Genomic DNA, 19,151 nt, shown 5'->3' with positions numbered 1-19,151 from the left:
TCAGCTGAACACTTGCTTCTGAATCTACTCCCTAGTGCTGTACATCCCAAGAAATTGCTTCGTTTAGTTGCAGTCCTGTGGCAGCTTCTTTCCTGAGATGCAGGTCCCAATAAACCTTCCCACACTGGAGATGCTCATGAGAAGATCTTTTGGTTTTCTTTAGGAGCTAGACCCAGCATGGTTAGAATCATCAACTCCATCAAGTCCAGACTGATTTCTTCTGTTAATTGAGATGGCTGAATGCTTTAGTCCTTGGAGGGCTTTGGAGGTCACGATGGCATGGGACTGGGCTGTAGCAATGCTCATGAGCCACACTCATGCAGTACTGGCCAGTGCTGGTTGTACAGGAATCAGCATAGGCCTGGCAGGGTCAGCACAGGCATCATGGAAGAGGTACTTCATACCCCTTCCCTCAGTCCCCTGGTTTGTATTATTCATGTTTCTTTCCATTATTGAGTGTATCACGGCCTCCCATTCCCTGAAAACAGCTGTATCACAAAGGTGTTCTGTCTTGAGTGAATAAGAATGTCCATATTTTGCAATTCTGCATTTGAGATTACTTATGTTTCTCCCTGAGCACTAAGCATGATTATTAATGGTGCTGTGAAACTGAAAGGTTCCAAAATTGCTCTTGTTTTTTTGTGGGGTACCTTAGTTTTACTCCTGGAAGGAGTTCTCACCTGAGGCTTTATGCTATATAATGCCAGCAAATTGAACTGTGAGTATAAAATTCCTTGAGCTAAAATGAAAATTTTGGTTTTATTGGTAAGTGTGAGGTTATGTATAAGGAAAGCTGGATGCTATAAAAGGATAAATTTCTTCCTCAGCTACTTTTTTTAAAAGTACCTTGTGATTTACCAACAACTTCCACTACAGAACCAACTTGGTTCTGTAGTGGAAGTTGTTTGAGATTTTCCAATAGGATTTCTGAGGTAAACTTCTGATTTATCTAACTGAAATAAAATAAGAGGCATCTCAGTACTGGGACTAGCACATTCATCAGGGCCAAACCATATAATTGTTCAGTGCTCTATTCCAATAGTCTGTTGAAAAGGAGAATGATATATGTGCTTTATTTTTTAAAGAGAGTGAGCTGTTTTTTCTCTTTTCATTAGGGGCTTGGTCTGTGTTCTGCATAGACTTGGAAACCAGATCATTACTGTGCATTTAAGAATAAGTAACTTCTATTGCTTTTGCTTGCAGGTGTATTGTATCTTCAGTATGGAGATGAAACAAAGCAGTTGAGGATGCCAAATGAGATCACAAGCACAGACACAATTCGTGCCCTTTTTGTAAGTGCCTTCCCCCAGCAGCTGACAATGAAAATGCTGGAATCACCCAGTGTTGCCATTTACATCAAGGATGAGAGCAGAAACATATACTATGAATTGTGTGATGTGAGGTAAGACATGACATTATAGCTGCTGGTTTCATGGGATTGGGGGGTTTTTTGTGTGTTTTTTGTTTTGTTGTGCACTTATAGAATAAAAAAAAAAATGGGGTTGATAAGGATCTGACAGAGAGTGGCCTGACACATAAGGTATGTTCAGTGGTATCTGAGTAATCCAGGAGGTCTGGTCTGACAATACCTTTAGCTGTAGGTGCAATATCCATTGCACAAGCCACTGATAAATGGCATGCTTTGTTGAAATATTTGTATAAAATACAAAGGTTCACATATTTAATACATTTATTGAATTTTACCAGAGACACAATCATTTAAAATACAGAATGCAGAATAAACATTTACAGAAAAGCTGGGTTGTTTCCTTATTGGGAGTGCAAAGCCTGATCTCATGAGCCTGAAGTAACAAACATGCATGTCACTGATGTCCTCACACCAGTGCCAGTTGAGCCATCTAACACAGCCAAAGCTCTGTGGCACTTTCTTTCTGTTATATGTCAGGATGCAGCAACTGATGCACTCATTTCACTAATTCAGAGCTTGATCAATACATGCTTCACCTTTCTATCCTTTATTTTGTGGGAGTGCAGCTTCTTAATTAACCAGGTTTCTTCAGCAGAAGTTCCAGGGTCTCAGGGTCCCTAGAAAGTCCCAAATCATGCATAAATAAAGCTCTCAGGTACACTGCAGACATGCTACACTTTATAAATGAACTGTGATAAAAATGGACAGAGATTTGTCCATTTTTGCATAGGAAGATGGAGGAGAAAGCAGAAAAGCTGTTTGCTCTCTGCTAGTCTGCCACTAATACAGGAAAATTTTGTGGTGCAAGAGAAGTGTACTGTCCACTGCTGTCTTGTTTCTTCTGGAGATCCTATGGCTAAGGTGTTCCTCCTTATCATGCTGTAGTTAAAAGAGCAAGTTGGAGCTTTTCTAGCCCTTCCCAACCCAATTTCCCCATTCCCTGTTCTTAATCTTTGAACACCACCACACTCCATTTTCTCATCTCTGTCTTGCTTTCCTCAGGCTGTCTGTCCAGTGTCTTGTCATTAGCCAGTCTCTTGGATTTCAGTTTCTTTTAATCTTATTTGCTTTGCAGACTGCCACACCCATGTTTGGCCACTGTAATGCCTATGTGAAGACCCATCTTTTTTCATCAAACATCATCATCTTTCAACATGTACCCAAGTTTCTTATACATCAAACAGTTTATTCACAAGATCAGATCAACTGATTGAATCACAATAGGGGTTACTACATCTCTGTTGCCAAGTGCATTATTGCCTACCATCATCTAGCCCTTCTTTCTCCCTTTATCCCTCCATCTTCCCTTGAGTTTCAGACTAGCAGTTCATGACTTCATGCCCCTGAGAATGCAGTTGTTGATTATCCTCATGCCGCTCCACCTTTTTTCCCTTGCTTCCATTGCAGGCGTCACTCTGCCAGCCTCAGGCCTGGCTCAACCCAACATCTGCTTCCTCTGTTCCTATGCCTGTATTGTCAGGCATTTCCAGCTGACTTCCTTCATAACAAAATTCCCTCCTTCAGTTCTGCCAGCCTTCTCACTTAGGAAACCTCAGCAATTCCAGGTTAATTCCAGGTTAATGGAGTCCATAACATGCATTTTCACCACCTTTGAATAATTTCCACAACCATTTCTCCATTTCTGTTCCTTACTCTTCACAACATCTTGTCAGTGTCTCCCCTCAGAGAACAGGTGAAATAAAGCATCCCTTTTCTCTCCTTTGTTTGCCATGTCTTCCTTCAATCCTCTGCTTTCTTTCCTTTAAACAGAGGGGTTTCAGTCAGGTCTTTAAGCTCTCCATCTCCCTCAGAGGCTGCTCCATGTTCTTCTGTGCCTTGCATTAGGCCATCATACTCCTTCTGCTTTTTCTTCTTCTTTTTCTTCTTCTTATTTTTTTTCTTCTTATCTTTTTTTCTTCTTATTATTTTTTTTCTTCTCATCCTCCCTCCTTTTTTCTTTCCCCTTCTTTCCCCTTCTTTCCCCTTCTTTCCCCTTCTTTCCCCTTCTTTCCCCTTCTTTCCCCTTCTTTCCCCTTCTTTCCCCTTCTTTCCCCTTCTTTCCCCTTCTCCCCCTTCTCCCCCTTCTCCCCCTTCTCCCCCTTCTCCCCCTTCTCCCCCTTCTCCCCCTTCTCCCCCTTCTCCCCCTTCTCCCCCTTCTCCCCCTTCTTCTCCTTCTTCTATCTGCTTCATCTCCTTGTCATTCTTCTCCTTCCTTCTTCCTTTTCTCTTTTTCTTTTCTCCTTCCTTTTAATTTTTTTTTATCACTGGGGACAAAGCTCTGCCTTTTTACTTTAGTCCAGTCTTTTTCTTAAAGTGGTTCAGGGCTCTGCATCTAGTGTGGACTTCAGATTTGTGCTCCAGAGCATCCCTATTTTACAGCCTTTCATTTCCCATCACACAGAGAAAAAACACTTATGTAATTCTTTAACTTTTTAATAGCAACTGCTGTAATTGGCTTTTCTTGGCAGTTGGCACAGGTAATAGGTAATCTTGCTGTAATCTTGCTTGCTCTTACCCATTCAAATGAAGCAACAAAGATCATTCTCCTTGTTTGACAAGCAGACTGTTCTGCATGCATTCATTTTTCACTTGTCCTCTGACTGTATCTTCTCCATCTCATTAAACCACTTGTCTTCATTATGAAGGCTCCTCCAAGACCACTTCAATGCTACTTTTCATTTCTTGTTGAGTACCAAGTGCCATCTGCTCCCACTTGGTGAATAATGCCAGTTTGAATTCTGCATCTTTAATTTTCAAACAAGTGCCTTCCCTCTCTCTCAGGCAGCCCTCTAACATGCTTGGAAGGTGCTGTCCACAGACATCTGCAAAACCACTGCCTTGGTCTCCTTCCCACTCTCTCTGTTGCACTGCCTACTCAGAGCATGCCTGTGGTTCCAGCATTTGTTTACTGTTCCTCTGGCTGGTGAAACTGTGATCTTCTGAGTTCTTTTTGTTCCCTTATCTTCCTGCAACTATTCTATTGTCGTTTGTGACTCTTATTCACCTTGTAAGTTGGTGAAAAGTTGTCTTCCTGGTGTGTTTACACAGCATACGCAGATCAGTGAGGCCCTTGAACATGCCAAGGGCATCTGGGAGCTACAGTAATGCAAATTATAGTAATAATAAATGTACAGTAATAAATACCTGTTATCAGTAATGTTTATCTTAGAATAGCAACATGATGTGAAATACATTCATATCAGAGATCAAATGCCTAGTATTTTGGTTCTTTGCCTTGCAGCAATGTTTTACTTTAAAGTGTCATGTTTCCACAAGAAATATTTATGGAAAATGCCTTATAAAAAACTCCAGTTGTTTGAGGTACCATCTCATAGCCATCAGACAGAAAAGACAGCAGATAAAATTTATTTAAATGACAATATGCCATTTCTTGAATGAAAGATGAGTGAGCTTGCTTTGTATCGAGAAGAGTACAGTCCCAAGTCCGAGGCAGACAATGGTAACTGAGCCTCCCAGTGCAGGTCTCAGAGCCAAAGGGTCACATTTGCAAGATGGAAGAAAACAGTTTATGTTACCGTAAATAATTGAAGAACTTGAACTTGCCGCAAGGTAGCTATTTTCCTATGCAGTCTACAAGTAAACACTCATAAATACTAAACTTCTCATCAGCCCTCCAGTTCTTAAACACAAGACACTGATCTGTCTCTCAAGCTGCGGGGCTTCTTTAATAACTACTTGACATCTACAGCAGCAACGCAAGTTCTGACTAGCTACCTATTCAAAGCAATCACTGATTGTAATATGACATTGTAAGAAAGAAATTGGACCTGCCCAACAATCCTTCCCTTCATTTTTAAATTATAATCCAAGTGATTAAGATCAGTTCACTAGACTTGTAGCTGCACCTGGAGGAAAGGAATTCAGTCACATGTGTAAGTAAATTCTCTAGAGATCACTACAGGGAAATGAAAGGAATTGTAGCTTTGAAAGGATGTAAGTGAGCGTAGATTGGAGGCTTTGCTACTGATTAAAGGTGAACCAGAAATCAGCAGAGCTCAGGGCAAATGTCAAAGCCATAAAATTATTGGAAGGTAGGTCTTGAAACAAAATGAAAAACTGTCATCTCTTTCCTAAATGTTGTAGTTAAAAAATTAACTAATCAAAGACAAAGTGTAGAGACCAAATAAAACAAAAGTATTCTTGTAGGGCCTTTCATCTAAATTATTTCTGTGTAAGCTTTCATCAAATTTTTTGCTAATTTGTTTCTGCAACACTTTTTCCCTTTAAAAACTTCCTTTATTATAGATAAAGTTTAGAGGAAGAATTTATCTACAACTGAATTTTCAGCTTTTGTGGATTTTTTTGTAGCTTTGTGAACAAGCTGATAATTAAAATTTCCTCATTACAGTTAGAAAGACTGCTTTTCTTTTGATATTCTCTCTTCTTAGAATAGCAAAAATTTATGTGGGCTGAGTGCACAATAAAACATGTAAATATTAGCTAAATCCTTTTTGAGTGCTGTGTAAATGTTGAAGTTCTATTGTCTTCAAAGTGTTTTCACTCTATGGCAGGATCTTGAAAGAAACTTAACACTATCTAATTTTTATGGGTGTGGAGTTCTACTGAAAGAATGATACTTCCCATGGGAAAGAGAATCAAAGCAGGCTTTTGTTTGTTTGTATGTGTCTTAGTTATGGCATTTACGTTTTTCTTATAGATCGACTGCAGACCTACTATGTTTGTCTGTTACCTGAAACTTTCAGGCAACAAAGTAAATAAAACTGCTTTCATCTGTTGTCATTGCTGATTCTTTAATTCCAGGAATATTCAAGACCGATCTTTCCTTAAAGTTTACAACAAAGACCCTGCACATGCATTTAATCACACTTCCAGAGCTGTAAATGGAGATATAAGGGTAAGTACTAATGCTGCATTTATATTCTTTTTTCCTCCAGCTTTTCTGCTAAATGTTTAAACTCTGAAATGTAATATGTACATAGCAATTCAGCAAATCCGGGCTATACATGTGGCACATATATAGAAAAGGGAATAAATAATGCTTCTTGTAATGTGTTTTAACTAACTGCTTTTTTCTTTCCAATTATTTGCCCTGGGCATTAACTGGTTTTTTGATCTTGTTTAAATGCAGTAAGGCATGTGAAGCAAAACATAGCCTTTAATTATGTATTTGTGACAAAGACAGTACTCAGAGTTTTACAGCTTCCTACTCTGTGTTTGCAAACCCTTTACAGTGAAGTATGGCATAGTGTTAGTGCACTCCAGCAAAGCTTCAGCAGGGATGGTTTACCAGTGGCTGAGCAACTACACCTCACTTCAAGTCTACTGAAACTCTTTGTAAATGATGGTTTTGGATAGAAAATTCTGATAAATACTCATTGTGGTGTAAATAGTTTTGTCTTTTCCTAAATTTTCTACCTGCACTGAAAAAGGATGAGTATATTTGTATTTTCTGGTGAACGTTTTGTATTAGGAAACTACAGAAAATGCACTTGGAACATTTGATTTCTCTCTCTCACCATGTCAGTCTTTTGCTGCACTGTTACCTCCCCCCTTGGTGCCAAGAGGCAGGAGATTCAGCTGTGGGACACCTCTTCCACCGTGTTACCTGCAGCTGGTGTGCAGTACAGGGGGGTGGTGGTGAGATTACACAACCTCATCTCCTCCCCACCCATCCTAGGTCTGTCCACAGGAAACAGTACAACCAAATTAACTCCATGGGGCCAGAAGACAATGCCACTACTGTCCTGCCTGCTTTGTGGCTTTTATGTGTGTTCCAAAGCTGATTCAACTGTGCTGAAAATTTCCTGTGAAGTGATTTCCTTAACTGTGCATTTGCTACTTGGTTTCATTATTAATTCTGAGCATGTCTCCCTGCTTTATTACTAATATTTTGTGTAAGTACTTCTTGTGTTTCAACAGTTTAAGGCCACAATATTTTAGAAAGATTGAAATAATTTATTTACAGGCACTATTCTCAACCACCTCTCATTTATGCACTTCAATTATGAAATGGTCATTTGGATAGGTCAGAAATCTAATTACTTGATTTTTCACACAGCTGCACACTCAACATGAGAAAGGAAATAGATGTGCTTCAGAGGGAAGATGTGATAGTTTTTTGTGTATTCTGTAACATCCTGGAATTCTTCCGTTCTAGTTACATTCCTGTGGCAGTAACTGGATGTATCTGATACATCTCATTCATATTCAAAGGCATGATGTACTGTCACTGTGCATTATGACATGAATGCTTGTAACTGTGGCTTTATAAAGTTATCTTATACTGTTCTTGTTCCAGGTACAGTGGATGCTGAAGGTATATATTGTGGCTTTATTTGTGTGTTCTAGGCCTATTTGAAGATACTATTGTAGTTAACTACATATATTTGAAAGTAAAAATTACTTCTTTGGCCCTCTTCCAGACATTTGCTGCCTGGCAGAGTTGTTTTGAACACAGGTGCTGCCTCTGTGCAAAAACTGCAATTATTTGAATTGCTTATTTTAAAATCCTATGTTGTACAACAGATATGCACACTCAACATCTCCTGATTATATCTGAGTTAGCACCCTTTGGCCATAACTAAAATATAATGGTGACACAGTGACAGCCTTTGCAGAGGTGGTGTTTTCATGACAGAATATTGTGTTTTACTTTACAGAAATGCAAAGATGCCATTTTGAAATTCTGTGCATCCAGCAAAGAGCTATTTTCTCATTTGGCTTTTGCTTTGCATTGGCAGATTTCTTGTCTTTCTGGTCTGAGGGGTGAAGTCAGAGCCAGGATGTTCATAGGGGCTTTGTGGAGAAGCATGCAAAATGTCTTCCCTTTGATCTATGTGAACTTCTGCACTTCAAAGTTATGAGCATGGAAACAAGTGATTTCTTGAGCTCAGAAATACTGAAACCTGTTTTTCTAAGGATGTGTGTCTTTTAGTTGGGTTCTTCCTTATGCAGCAATACTCAGGTCCTAACTGAGGCTCTTCCCAAAGTAATGACACTCTCCAGTGTTCATCCTCTGAAGTCTAAAAAGCTGGAGCTCACACTGCAACTGTTTCTCTCTTTGGCCCAGTAGGATCTTCTGTCAAATCACTAATTTGACAAAATTTATAGAGACATAGTAGTTTTTCTACTCATTGGTTAAATCTGGTAGAAATTTACCTGGGGATTCACAGGTTGTTAGTTCAGCAGGAAAAAAACACCAATAGCCAGATGGATTATTTATCCCTCCTTCCTTAGCAAACCAGAGTAAAGGAGGGGGAAACGTAAGGGTTCTAAGTGAAAAACATGCACATTTTATGTACTGCTATTGCAGAGTACCCATAAGATTGTAGAAAAACCTTTGCTTCTTATCTCTCCTTTTATGTTTGCATATCTTTGCATTAGGCAAATTGATATTCATCAATTTCATATGATGTATGAGTGCTAATTCACTACAGTGGGAAGGAGGGAGTGTGTGCTTGGCATCATGTTTAACTGTTTCAAAATACCTACAGAAAAGCAGCTGACTGTCAGACCATTGAAAAACAGTATTTAGAATATAATGAACTAGTCATTGTAAGTATATTTTTCCATGGTGATACTCAGAGTGTGGTTGTCTCCTGTCATCTGTGAGTTAAAGCTTTATTTTCCTGGTGACTGGGAAAGTTTTGCCTTTACAGATTTTTCTACTGGTTTTTTTCTACTGTTTCTTCTTGTCCCTTTGGAATGTTTATCCCTGGGTTTGATGACATTCAGGCTTCTATTCATGTGCTTTATAATAATTTCCATGTAACTGGCCCAAAATAATCTAAGAAAATAGTGTTAGCTGCCAGCTTGAACACCTGTTTTAACTACCAAACAGATGTTAGACCTGTATAAGAATTGGCAGTAACACTTGAAGTATTAAGTATTACCCATATGGACAAGAAGACTTAAAATGTCCAAGAACGATGTGGGATCTGTAACTTTCAGATCTTCTATTGAGCCATTCAGCTTTCATGTCCATTAATTCTAATTTTCCTGCTCTTTGTTTCATACTTTTTTATCTGAGTGGGTTGTGTTTGAGAAAAGGGAGTTTACTGGTATTGGCCCTTTCCCTCTCAAAGAGCATGGTCTGTTTGACAGATCTGCCATGTTGAATGCTGCTAAGCAAGAAGAGGCCACATAGTGCTGTCTCACTGAATATCTGTGCTTGTGCTTTTTCTTTTTTATTTTTCCTTTCCCAAAATGTAATCTGTAAATCTGCAACAGCTGGGGGCTTTTTTGAAAAATATATCTTCACATTGCTGCCTTTCATTCATTTATTGCTTCACCTGAGCTTGTATCATTTATCAGCACTTTCTAGCTGTCTGTGCAACAGTACTTTCTTCTGACAAAATACTGTCTTATGAACAAATGTTTAGATGGTCTGGTTTTCCCCTCTGGCATTGTTGTGAATTCCAGAGTAAATGCACGTACACAGCCATGCTGCTCTGTGCCCTTGGAATTGCCATTTGTGATTTGCATGGGATGGAAGGGAAGGGCCCAGGCTGGCACTCACTCAGCCATGGTGCACAGACTGAATGCCAGGACGTGGCTGTAAGGAACTGGCTGTGGGGTTTTATATGGTGCTGAGTGAATGGACACAGCTCCTTCCATGCTGGGCTGTTGAGCTGAAGAGATTCCCCCACTGAATGTGCACAGCATACTTTCTATCCTCATTCTCTACACCCTCCTTTTCTGGAGTGGCTAAAGGCTAAAGAAACTTAGGTTACCATCTCCCCCTCTGTTATAGAAACTAGTCAGTGTTTCTGGTGGCACAGCTGGATTCTAATAATGTTGGCTTATGCAGTGGTTGGTTTTGGGCCTCACCTACCACCCAATTTTGAGAACTGGGAGGGAGTTTTTACTTTGTAAAAACTAGTGGCTATTTTGCTTGGCAGTCTTCTTCTTCCCATCCACCTGCCCTAAAGTCTGTGAGGTACCCTTTATTTTGAGGTATCCTAGACCTACCATAGTTTTACTTAATTGTCTGACTTGCATAAGGTCTCTGCTGGGTGAGGTCAGAATATCCAAAGAATGCTTGTTGTGGCTGTTGTTGTATTGAGGTATGCTTTGAGGTGTTTTGGAATTTATTTTTTTTTTCTCCAAGAAAGAACAATTAGTGCAACTTGAGTCAGAGCTGAGCTGGGGCAGTGTAGAGTACCTGGAAATTCCAGGTTTTGTAGGAGTTAGAGTGGCAAAAAGTTAATAATGTTCCTAACAGCAATGGGGATTTTCACTGCCAGGGTGAGAGGAGAGGAGTTAAAATGACTTGTATAGGAAAACAAGACAGACATTTGTTAAGTTCTGTAAACTTGTGCTAAGTAGCTTTTATTATTGAAATTGCACACCTCCAACTTTTCATTTTTCCCCTTGAAAGTGACTGGTTAGCAGGCTGCCAACATTTTAACTCTCTAGAGCTAGATGCAATGTGTGAACTTAAAATTACCCTATAAGTACTAGAAACCCTTAAACAACTGTCCAAAAATGTGAGGCTTCCAAGGAGGCTAAAATTCAGTGCTGCTTTGCAGAAAAGATAGAGAAATAATAAAAGCAGAATAATTCTTCTGTGTTCTTAAGGTACCTGTAAACATACATCTAGCATCTTTAAGTTCTTTTCATTGGGTGGCTTATGACCTTAACATCAATAAACATAAAAGTTGCAAACACTGCCACAGTTATATCTTTACATTGCATACTACAGCTAAAAAAAAAAAAAAAAAATCTCTTTGCATTATATAGAGGTATTTAGAACAAAAGTATTTATTGGAAAATAATTCAAGCAATAAATTGAGTGACTGTATTTTAGTGCTAGGATGCCCATAGGACAGCATTTATATAAGTTGCCTTGTTTTTACCTTTCTGATCCTGTTACTTTAAAACTTTGTTTCCTTTTGGGAAAAAAAAAAAAAAAAACCAAAATGAAAAGGCAATTGCTAATACCTCTATTATCTGATAGAAACCTTCCAAATGATACAAATCTCATCTCTCCTGCTGTTTTGCTGTCTGCTTTTTCTAGTGCTCTTTTTGTCACTGAGAGGTTATGACAACATAAGCCATATTGTATTTATAAACATCACGTGTTTCCTCGATATGACTCGCGGTGTCTGCCAAACAGAACACATGGAAGAAACATTTCTCATTAGCTCAGCATTGGTTTTGGTTATGCTGATTTCCGGGACAGGAAAAATGCCTTCCTTACTCAGATTTAACTTTGAATACAGTGGAAAGAAAGCCTCTGAGTGTCCATGAAATCTCTTGAGCAGAGACACTGCAGCTCTTTCAGGCCACATACTTGGTCTGACGAAAAGAGAAAAAGCAGTTTATTTTAAAGAGCAGATGTAATGGCATGTATTGCTGAAACTCATTCTGAATTAAAATACCTGCCAAAGCCATCTAGAAACAGAACTCACCAAGACATGTAAGGTAAGATGATGCTTATAAATAATGAAGGATATATAATTCCTTTTTTCTTCTTTTTTTTTTTAATTTTATTTTCCAATCTAAAATATATATTCAGATTAACTGGGAATTTCAATCAGAACTATGAAAACTGTTTGTTCTTCCTTCAGCTGTGTGAGAAAATAAATATTTAATTGCTCTTTAAACCACCAACCTCTACTCTTGGATTTTATGTCTGTTTTCAAACTTAGATATTGGACATGAACAGTTATTTTCCTACTGGCTGTTACAAATCTTGCTGAGATCTGAACAAAATTTATAAAAGTCCCTGATGTTCTGGATTTTCTTTTTACTCATATGGATTTTACTACTTTTGCTTTGAGTGGGTTTTCAGTAGTTACCAATTATTTATGCAACTACAGACCTGCAGATACCGAGGAGTACCTGCATCAAATCAGTCTGTGATGAAAGACTGTAAATGTACTTGTTCTCTTTCATTCATGTGTCCTTTGATACACAATACCTACTGCCATGCCTAAATTAGGGAGAAAAAGGATAGAATTGTAAGGAAAAAACTATAATTTTTTTTAGCTACACATAAAACAGTATATTAATCTCAAATGTTTTTTAGCCCAAAGCTGTTTTGTTTAAAGATACAGATCCTGTGTAACAGTTGGATGGATACTCCAGTGTGGCTTTTTTAATATGATGGCTTTATGCTTTGGTGTATTTTATTTATTTCACAAACATTAGGAATAGTATTATATGTATGTATAGGAATATATGTAAGCATAAGGAATATAACCTTGTAGATACTATTACTTATACCAACATTTTAAAAGATACTTTTTAGGGTGTCTTGGGTTTCTTTAATTTTCAATTAATGAGGATGGATTTTAAGTTTATGTGAAACTGCTGTTGAAAGAAAGTGTCATGTTCTTGATATGAAACCTCTCAAGGAGTACGAGCTTGCCACACCCATGCAATAATCTCCCAGTCAGTCTGAGAGGAGTGTCATGTGGTAGATATCACAAACCAGTTACCTGGAAACTTCCAGAGAGTGGAATTTTTAGGAAGAGGGTTCTTTATTTCCCACTAACAGGCCTGTATTCAAACTGGTCTGCCTTTCATGCTGAGGTTTGCTGAGAGCTTACCCTGCAGCTAATGAAGTTACCCACAGACAACATATTATCTCTTTTGGGTGAAGGTCTTTCCAGCCCTTCATTAAAACTAGAAATTTTATCTCTCATACATCTGAGGTTCTCAGGCAAAGATTTTGCTGCCTTCAGTGAGAGCTTGGCCTGAATAAAAACATAAGGATTAGATTTGAGTCCATTTTTTATTGTCTACTAGTTTCTGGTTTTATTCTTACTCCACCTCTTTTTACATAATATTTCCTTGTGCCAATTCTTTAGAAGTTTTGCTCTTTTTTTCCCCCCGCTTTCCTTGCTTTTAATAGTACAGTTTGCACTAATTTGACTTACTTGAAATTCCTAAATACTTGACAGAGTCAGATGTTGCAGGAGCTCCCTGAACATATTGATAGATGATAAAAATATGCTCATGGCTGTGACCTCCCTTATGAGGAGGGGAGGTCCTTCTTTACCTCTTTTGTAAACCAGGTAGCTTATCTGAATTGCAGGAGTCATGCAACTCAAAGTCCAGTCAAGTTTTATGACTTCCAGGTAGCTTTCCAAATGAGCTGTTACTTGACCGGGGGTTAAAAATAACTTTTTGAAGGTGAACATTTTGCTACCACGATTCCCAGAACCAAGTGAAGTTAGCAAGAATATTTCTTCTTCAAAAAAGCCATTCTTCTTGTCATGCAGGACCTTAGCTTTTCCAGTAAGTTTTCCACAAATCCAAAATGTGTTAGCTCATGATTGTGTCCCAGATTCTCTGCTTTCCACTAAGTCTTTACATCAGTATATTATTAGTCATTAGCCTTATGAGTTCTAAAGATAATTAATTCTGTCCCTATCTTCCTTTTAACAAAGAGGAGTAAACCATTACCTGGTGTTTAAGAAAGCACAGTTATACATCTGAGGATCTTGATTCTTCTCCATGCTGGATTGTACTTTTTCTAATAAGGGCTCTGGAAAACTAATCAGTCTTCTGAAAATATGAGCAGTAAAAATATCTTTCCTTGGATACAGGTTAAGATCTGGGGTTAAAAAAAGCCTCAGCTGGCAAAAGCAAGACAGTTGCAAATATCAGCACGCAATAGGACTCCGTGAGAAATGATGTGATGCTGAAATTATTTTTTGTCTGAATATATGTCTTTCTTACATCATTGCAAATTTGAACTCCATGTGACTAAGTGAAAAGACTGAATGGGTGTGTTGGGTAAAGGTATCACTTAATATTTGCTATAGATAACTTGACCTTTGGGTAAACTAGATTGTTTACTTCAGCCATGCTGACCAATTTGGATATTTTTGGGATAGAAGGAAGTAAAAGGAAAAGAAAATGTAGGATTCAAACAGTGTAGGAGGAAGTTTGTGATCTAAGACTCTTAGTTGATGCACTGATAGCACTTCTGTCTTTTCAAAAGACATAAAACTGCAAATGCTGTTCAACCTTAAGGCTATGAGCTGTGGTGTGGCTTGGACACTTGCATTGCAAAATCCAATTGAATGTCAGATTGTTCATTACCATTGCTCTTGCCAGTATTGCTGACTCTGAAACTCAGCACAGCAGCTTATTTTTTCTGATTTTCTGTGTCACTGTATTGGAAGAAACAGGTGTAAACATGCTGCCTATGTCTTTTGACTATCAGCTCTGTTTTATAATATTTCTATATTTTTTACATTTTTTACATATCATATATCTGTAATAGGAATTGTATTTTGATTCAGTTGTTTGGTAATGTAAGATGAGACCAAGGGTTACACTTTCTTTAAGTTCATTTAACTATATCAAATTGTTCAGTTTTAGTTGTTTTCAATGCAATGAGCAGAGATACAAATATGGAACAAAAATAAGGCTGAGTTAGTACAGGGAGTCAGAAAGCCATGCATTTATTTTGATTTATGAGTGCAGTTACTAAAAGTATTTTTCTTTTAAATAGCAGAAATCTGATATACAGCATATTTAAACCAAATAAAAATGCTGATCTGTACCAGAACTGTACATCTTTGAAACTATTCCTTTTTTGGAAAAAAAAGAGATGACCCCATCAGTTCTGTGGTGTCCTAAGGAAATGCTGAAATAGGGATTGGTCTGAAGGGTTTGGCTCCCTTCATTGGTGGTGGTTGTCTATGTTATGTACATGGTGTCCTTCATCTCTTCAAAGAGAATAGGGAGGGAGGAGGAAATGCTTTCTGCATTTTCATGAATTACATGACTCTGTTTATTCTCAGAAAATTCTGCCATAAAAAGCATCAGTGGAAAATCAAAAGAAAGGAGCAGTTGGTTTGAAAGCAAAGGCAACAATTGGTTTGAATGCAGCACTAGTTATGAGGGTTGTCATAATGTTAACTTTAGAAAAATAGATCAGTAACAGCTTTTATACATTCAATCCAAACAATCTGAATAGCTTATGGGATGGGTGGGCCATGCTATACTGATGAGATAAATGTGGATATTGGCAAACATATGATGTAATTATGTAAATCCGACCTTTTTAGGATTGAAATGTGTTATGTTTTAGTGTGTTTATATTTTTGTCATTTGTGATAACACCCTGAAAAATCTTGGCTGAAATGCCAAGAGGTTTCTTAGTGCACTCACCATTCTGTCTGCATAGCACATGAAGGAAGCATAGGAAAATAAAGCATGAGAAATTTATTAACTTCTCTCTGCTTAATTGGATAATCTAAATATTTTTTTTAACTCTCACATTTCATTTGTTCATAGGAAATTAAATACATAAATAGGCAGAAATGAGTGCCTGTTAAGTGATCTGGGTGTTTGTCTTGCCAATCAGCAGTAAAGCAGTGCAGAGTGGTAGAGGGGAGATAGCTCAAATGATGAAATGCTGCTGGGGAAATAAACTTCCACACAGAGGCACTGTGATTTCAGACAGGCCAATGCAAAATGTGCTGCATCTCATCCATCTTTTTGCTCACTTTGCCTAAAGTGTGGCTAGACTGGAGGCTCTCATGGGATGGCTCTGGGTCAAGCTCCAAGTGGCCTTCTGCTCCATTCCCTTCCAAGCAGAGTTCAGCCAGTGTGTTGTCAAGGTTTTCTCATTGACACTTCATCTGTGACAGCAGGTTCAGCACAGGTACGACCAGGCTAGTCCAAATACAGCTCAAGGAATGGGCTCTGTATTTAAGATGAGGCATGTTGTAAGCTCACATTTTATGGGAACGTAAAAAGCTCACATAAAAGCTCGCATTTTATGCTTTCCTCTTATTTTTTTGTTTGTTCTCGTTTTACACCTGAAAAAAAGGTGACCTCAGTTTAGGAATGGGAAGGGCCATTGAACATTAGGATTGCCAAAGAGCTCTTAATGTGCAGGTGTTCTTGAGGTCATAAATCTGTGTAATCAGGGGATTGATAACATGATGGAATTGATAACACAATGGAATTGATAAGGAAAAACTTTTCTGAGAAGTAAGGGCTGCATGCACGTGTGAATGTACACACACATGCCATGTCCCATCACTTGTCAGAGCTTGGTGCTGGTTCAGTCAAAGCAGAACTTGTGTTGTCCCCCACTAGGAAGCAGACATGCACAGAGGGCAGCAGCCAGCTCAGCGCTCTCTCTCAGCACGCAGTCCCACTGCTTGGGGCGTCTCAGAGATGCTGCATTCAGGCCTCACTTGCAGAGAATTGTTATTTCTTGCACTGTCTGAAGGAGATGAAGCTGTTTGGAGCCTTACCTACATCTTCAGTGGTAATGGCTGAACCAAATGTTGGGTTTCAAAAGCCATTTATAGCTTTAAAGTGCATCTCAAATATCTTTGTTTTGAATATGAGAGTGAATTTCAAAGGCCAGTGATGGTCTCACCTCCTTTGCCCATGTCCTCAAGCATTAGTGGGTCACTCCAGCTGGCATTTACCTGAAGTGCTCTGCTCACTTCTTTCCTAAAAACAACCCTCACGGTCTGACCCCATCTGCCAAAAAACCCATGAAGCCTCAGAATATTAAACAAAATTAATTAAGTTTATGTTGGATGTTCTTTCTTGTCCCTCTTCTCCCTCCTTTCTTGCTCTCTCCCTCTCTCTACCATGCCTAGTATGCTAGGCTACAGCATTGTCATAACAAGAACTAATGCAAAATCTAGCATTGAAGAAAATTTGCATTAATTCATGTTTTTCTACTTATTCTGTTTTTCTCTTTCTTTCATTTAATTTTTTGTTGACTTTTTCTTCATATGCAAATCTCTTTAACTCCTCTTTTTCTCATCAGTTCCTCTCTTCCCATATTAATTGTCTTTTTTTGTTTCCTTTTTTATTTATTGTCCCTTTCTTATTTCCCTATTAATTTTTCAGCACTCCATCTCCAATATTACTCTCTTTCATCTTTCACAAACTTCTATTTACTATTCTTTGCACTGCCTCATTCCCTTTTTGTTTTGTCTTTTTTCCTTTCTTTTGTATTTCTACACTGAGAATTCCCTATTACCTTTCCACATAATGCTTCTTTACCTCCTGTCTCTCTTCCCTGTTTCAGGGAATCACAGGCATTTAGGTTGGAAAAGATCTTTAAAGTCATTAGTCCAAGTCATGAGTTAAGTGTTAGTAAAATATCTGCAACATATGACTTGCTTATTTTTATTAATATTTCTGCATTACCTATGAACTAAGAAGGGAACATTTCATGCCACAAACTCAGTTATCTGCATTTAAAGTTAGAAAGTTTGGGCATAAATAAGTGTACTAATGGTAGGACAGAGGAAGAGGAAAATGAATGTCCTTCCATGCTGAGAAATAAATAATGTTTATTGTCAGCTTCAGGAGAGAGATGCTTGATTTTTAATTCAATAAAACAGGAACCACAGGTCAAGTTTGATTTTCCAAGGCAGATCACAGCAATGTCCCTTGCATGGACCAGCAAGCAGCAGATGGAATGAAGCCATCGGTGTCCTTGGGATTATAGGATCTCAGCTTTCTTATAAAGAAGGGGGAAAAAAAGAAGGAAAAAAGTAGGATGAGAAACAGAACAGAAAGTGAGCTAAATGAAAAGACATATGGGCAGGCTCACTATAAAGAATTTTTTTAAAATCTAATCCTTATAAGATCAGTGTAAAAATTGCCGCCCACTGCAGCCAGTGGTGAGAGGCTGGGAATGCAAAAGGGCAGCTTTGTCCCACCCAGCTCAGGGGAATGAGCTGATTCTGGAGGATGTCTGTCTGACTTTCTTTTAATGAAACATTAGGTGAGACAAATCCTCAATCCAGAGCAATTAATATTGCTTCTTGACTTTTTGAGAGGTGCTTAATGCATATATGTCTGCGATACATGCTGTGATACTTTCCTATAGCTAGGAAAATGTCCTTGCCTAAATCAGGACAGAAACAAGGGGAAAGCATGAGGTTTGAATTAAAGGGTAGGGAGACAGACTGCAGACCTGACGTAATAGTTCAGTTTTGCAGAACCTTCTTCATGCAACTCCAGTGAGAGTTGGCTATATTTGCTCTAGTAAACTTAAAAAAATTTTTGAGAGGCTTATAGAGTTTCCAGCAGATGACTTCTCACTTTGTTTGCCTTTAACTTTTTTAATCCCTAAAAATAAAAAATTTCAGATTATACTGATTTTTCTGATCTGCCATCACCAAAGGATAGGCCAAAAATTTACTGCTTTTATGCAAAACATATATGTATGTGTGTATACATAATGTTAATACACAGGTTACAAGACAACCCTGTTCTCTTGGGAGCTCAGATGCTATCTGTGGGCTGGTTCAAAGGCTTTGTGCACAGGCTGGTCCACACTGCAAGCTCCAGCTGTTCTAGTGAGAGTGCTGCTTTGCCAGCAGTGAAGTTGCTGTCCCCTTTATAGTGATGCATTCTAGCCAGTAGTAATGTGCTCTGGGGCGTAAGAGGGCTTTTTGTTTGTTTGTTTGTTTGCATGTGTGTTGTAAGAACTAGGGAGTTTGAAATAAGTATAAGAGAATTTTATGGTACTTGTGTTTACTCCAAGGCATATCTGTTTCACTGCATGCCTTTGGAACCAGTAAACAGAGGGAGTACAAACAATATGCATGTTTAGGAGAAGATAATGTGGTCTGCACATAATCTCAAATCCAGTATGTGTTAGGCAGCCAGAACTGTTCTGTTCCCTCCCTGTTTGTTTAGCTTGGCCTCTCAAATTCAAAGAGCTTCTGTAGGATTTTCAGTCTTCAAGGAAACAATGCACACATCCTTGTAGGTACAAACATGGGCAGTG

General features: G+C 38.4%; 1 protein-coding gene across 14 annotated transcripts in view; it reads left to right on the top strand.

Moving 5' to 3' along the window:
* KIAA1217 (KIAA1217 ortholog) overlaps window positions 1-19,151 on the top strand; it is a 355,044-nt gene that overhangs the window by 275,036 nt on the left and 60,857 nt on the right. For all 14 annotated transcript variants that reach the window (XM_071428811.1, XM_071428812.1, XM_071428814.1 and 11 more), the window contains 2 exons: window positions 1,204-1,402; window positions 6,212-6,305. In XM_071428811.1, the coding sequence (XP_071284912.1) occupies window positions 1,204-1,402; window positions 6,212-6,305 (293 nt within the window). The remainder of the gene's footprint in view (window positions 1-1,203; window positions 1,403-6,211; window positions 6,306-19,151) is intronic.

The sequence above is a fragment of the Agelaius tricolor genome, unplaced genomic scaffold, assembly GCF_023055355.1.
Source record: "Agelaius tricolor isolate 1412-34295 unplaced genomic scaffold, bAgeTri1.0.p SCAF_6, whole genome shotgun sequence".
NCBI classification, from domain to species: domain Eukaryota; kingdom Metazoa; phylum Chordata; class Aves; order Passeriformes; family Icteridae; genus Agelaius; species Agelaius tricolor.
Note: the sequence above shows the minus strand (reverse complement) of the source record. Positions and strands in the feature narration are given on the sequence as shown.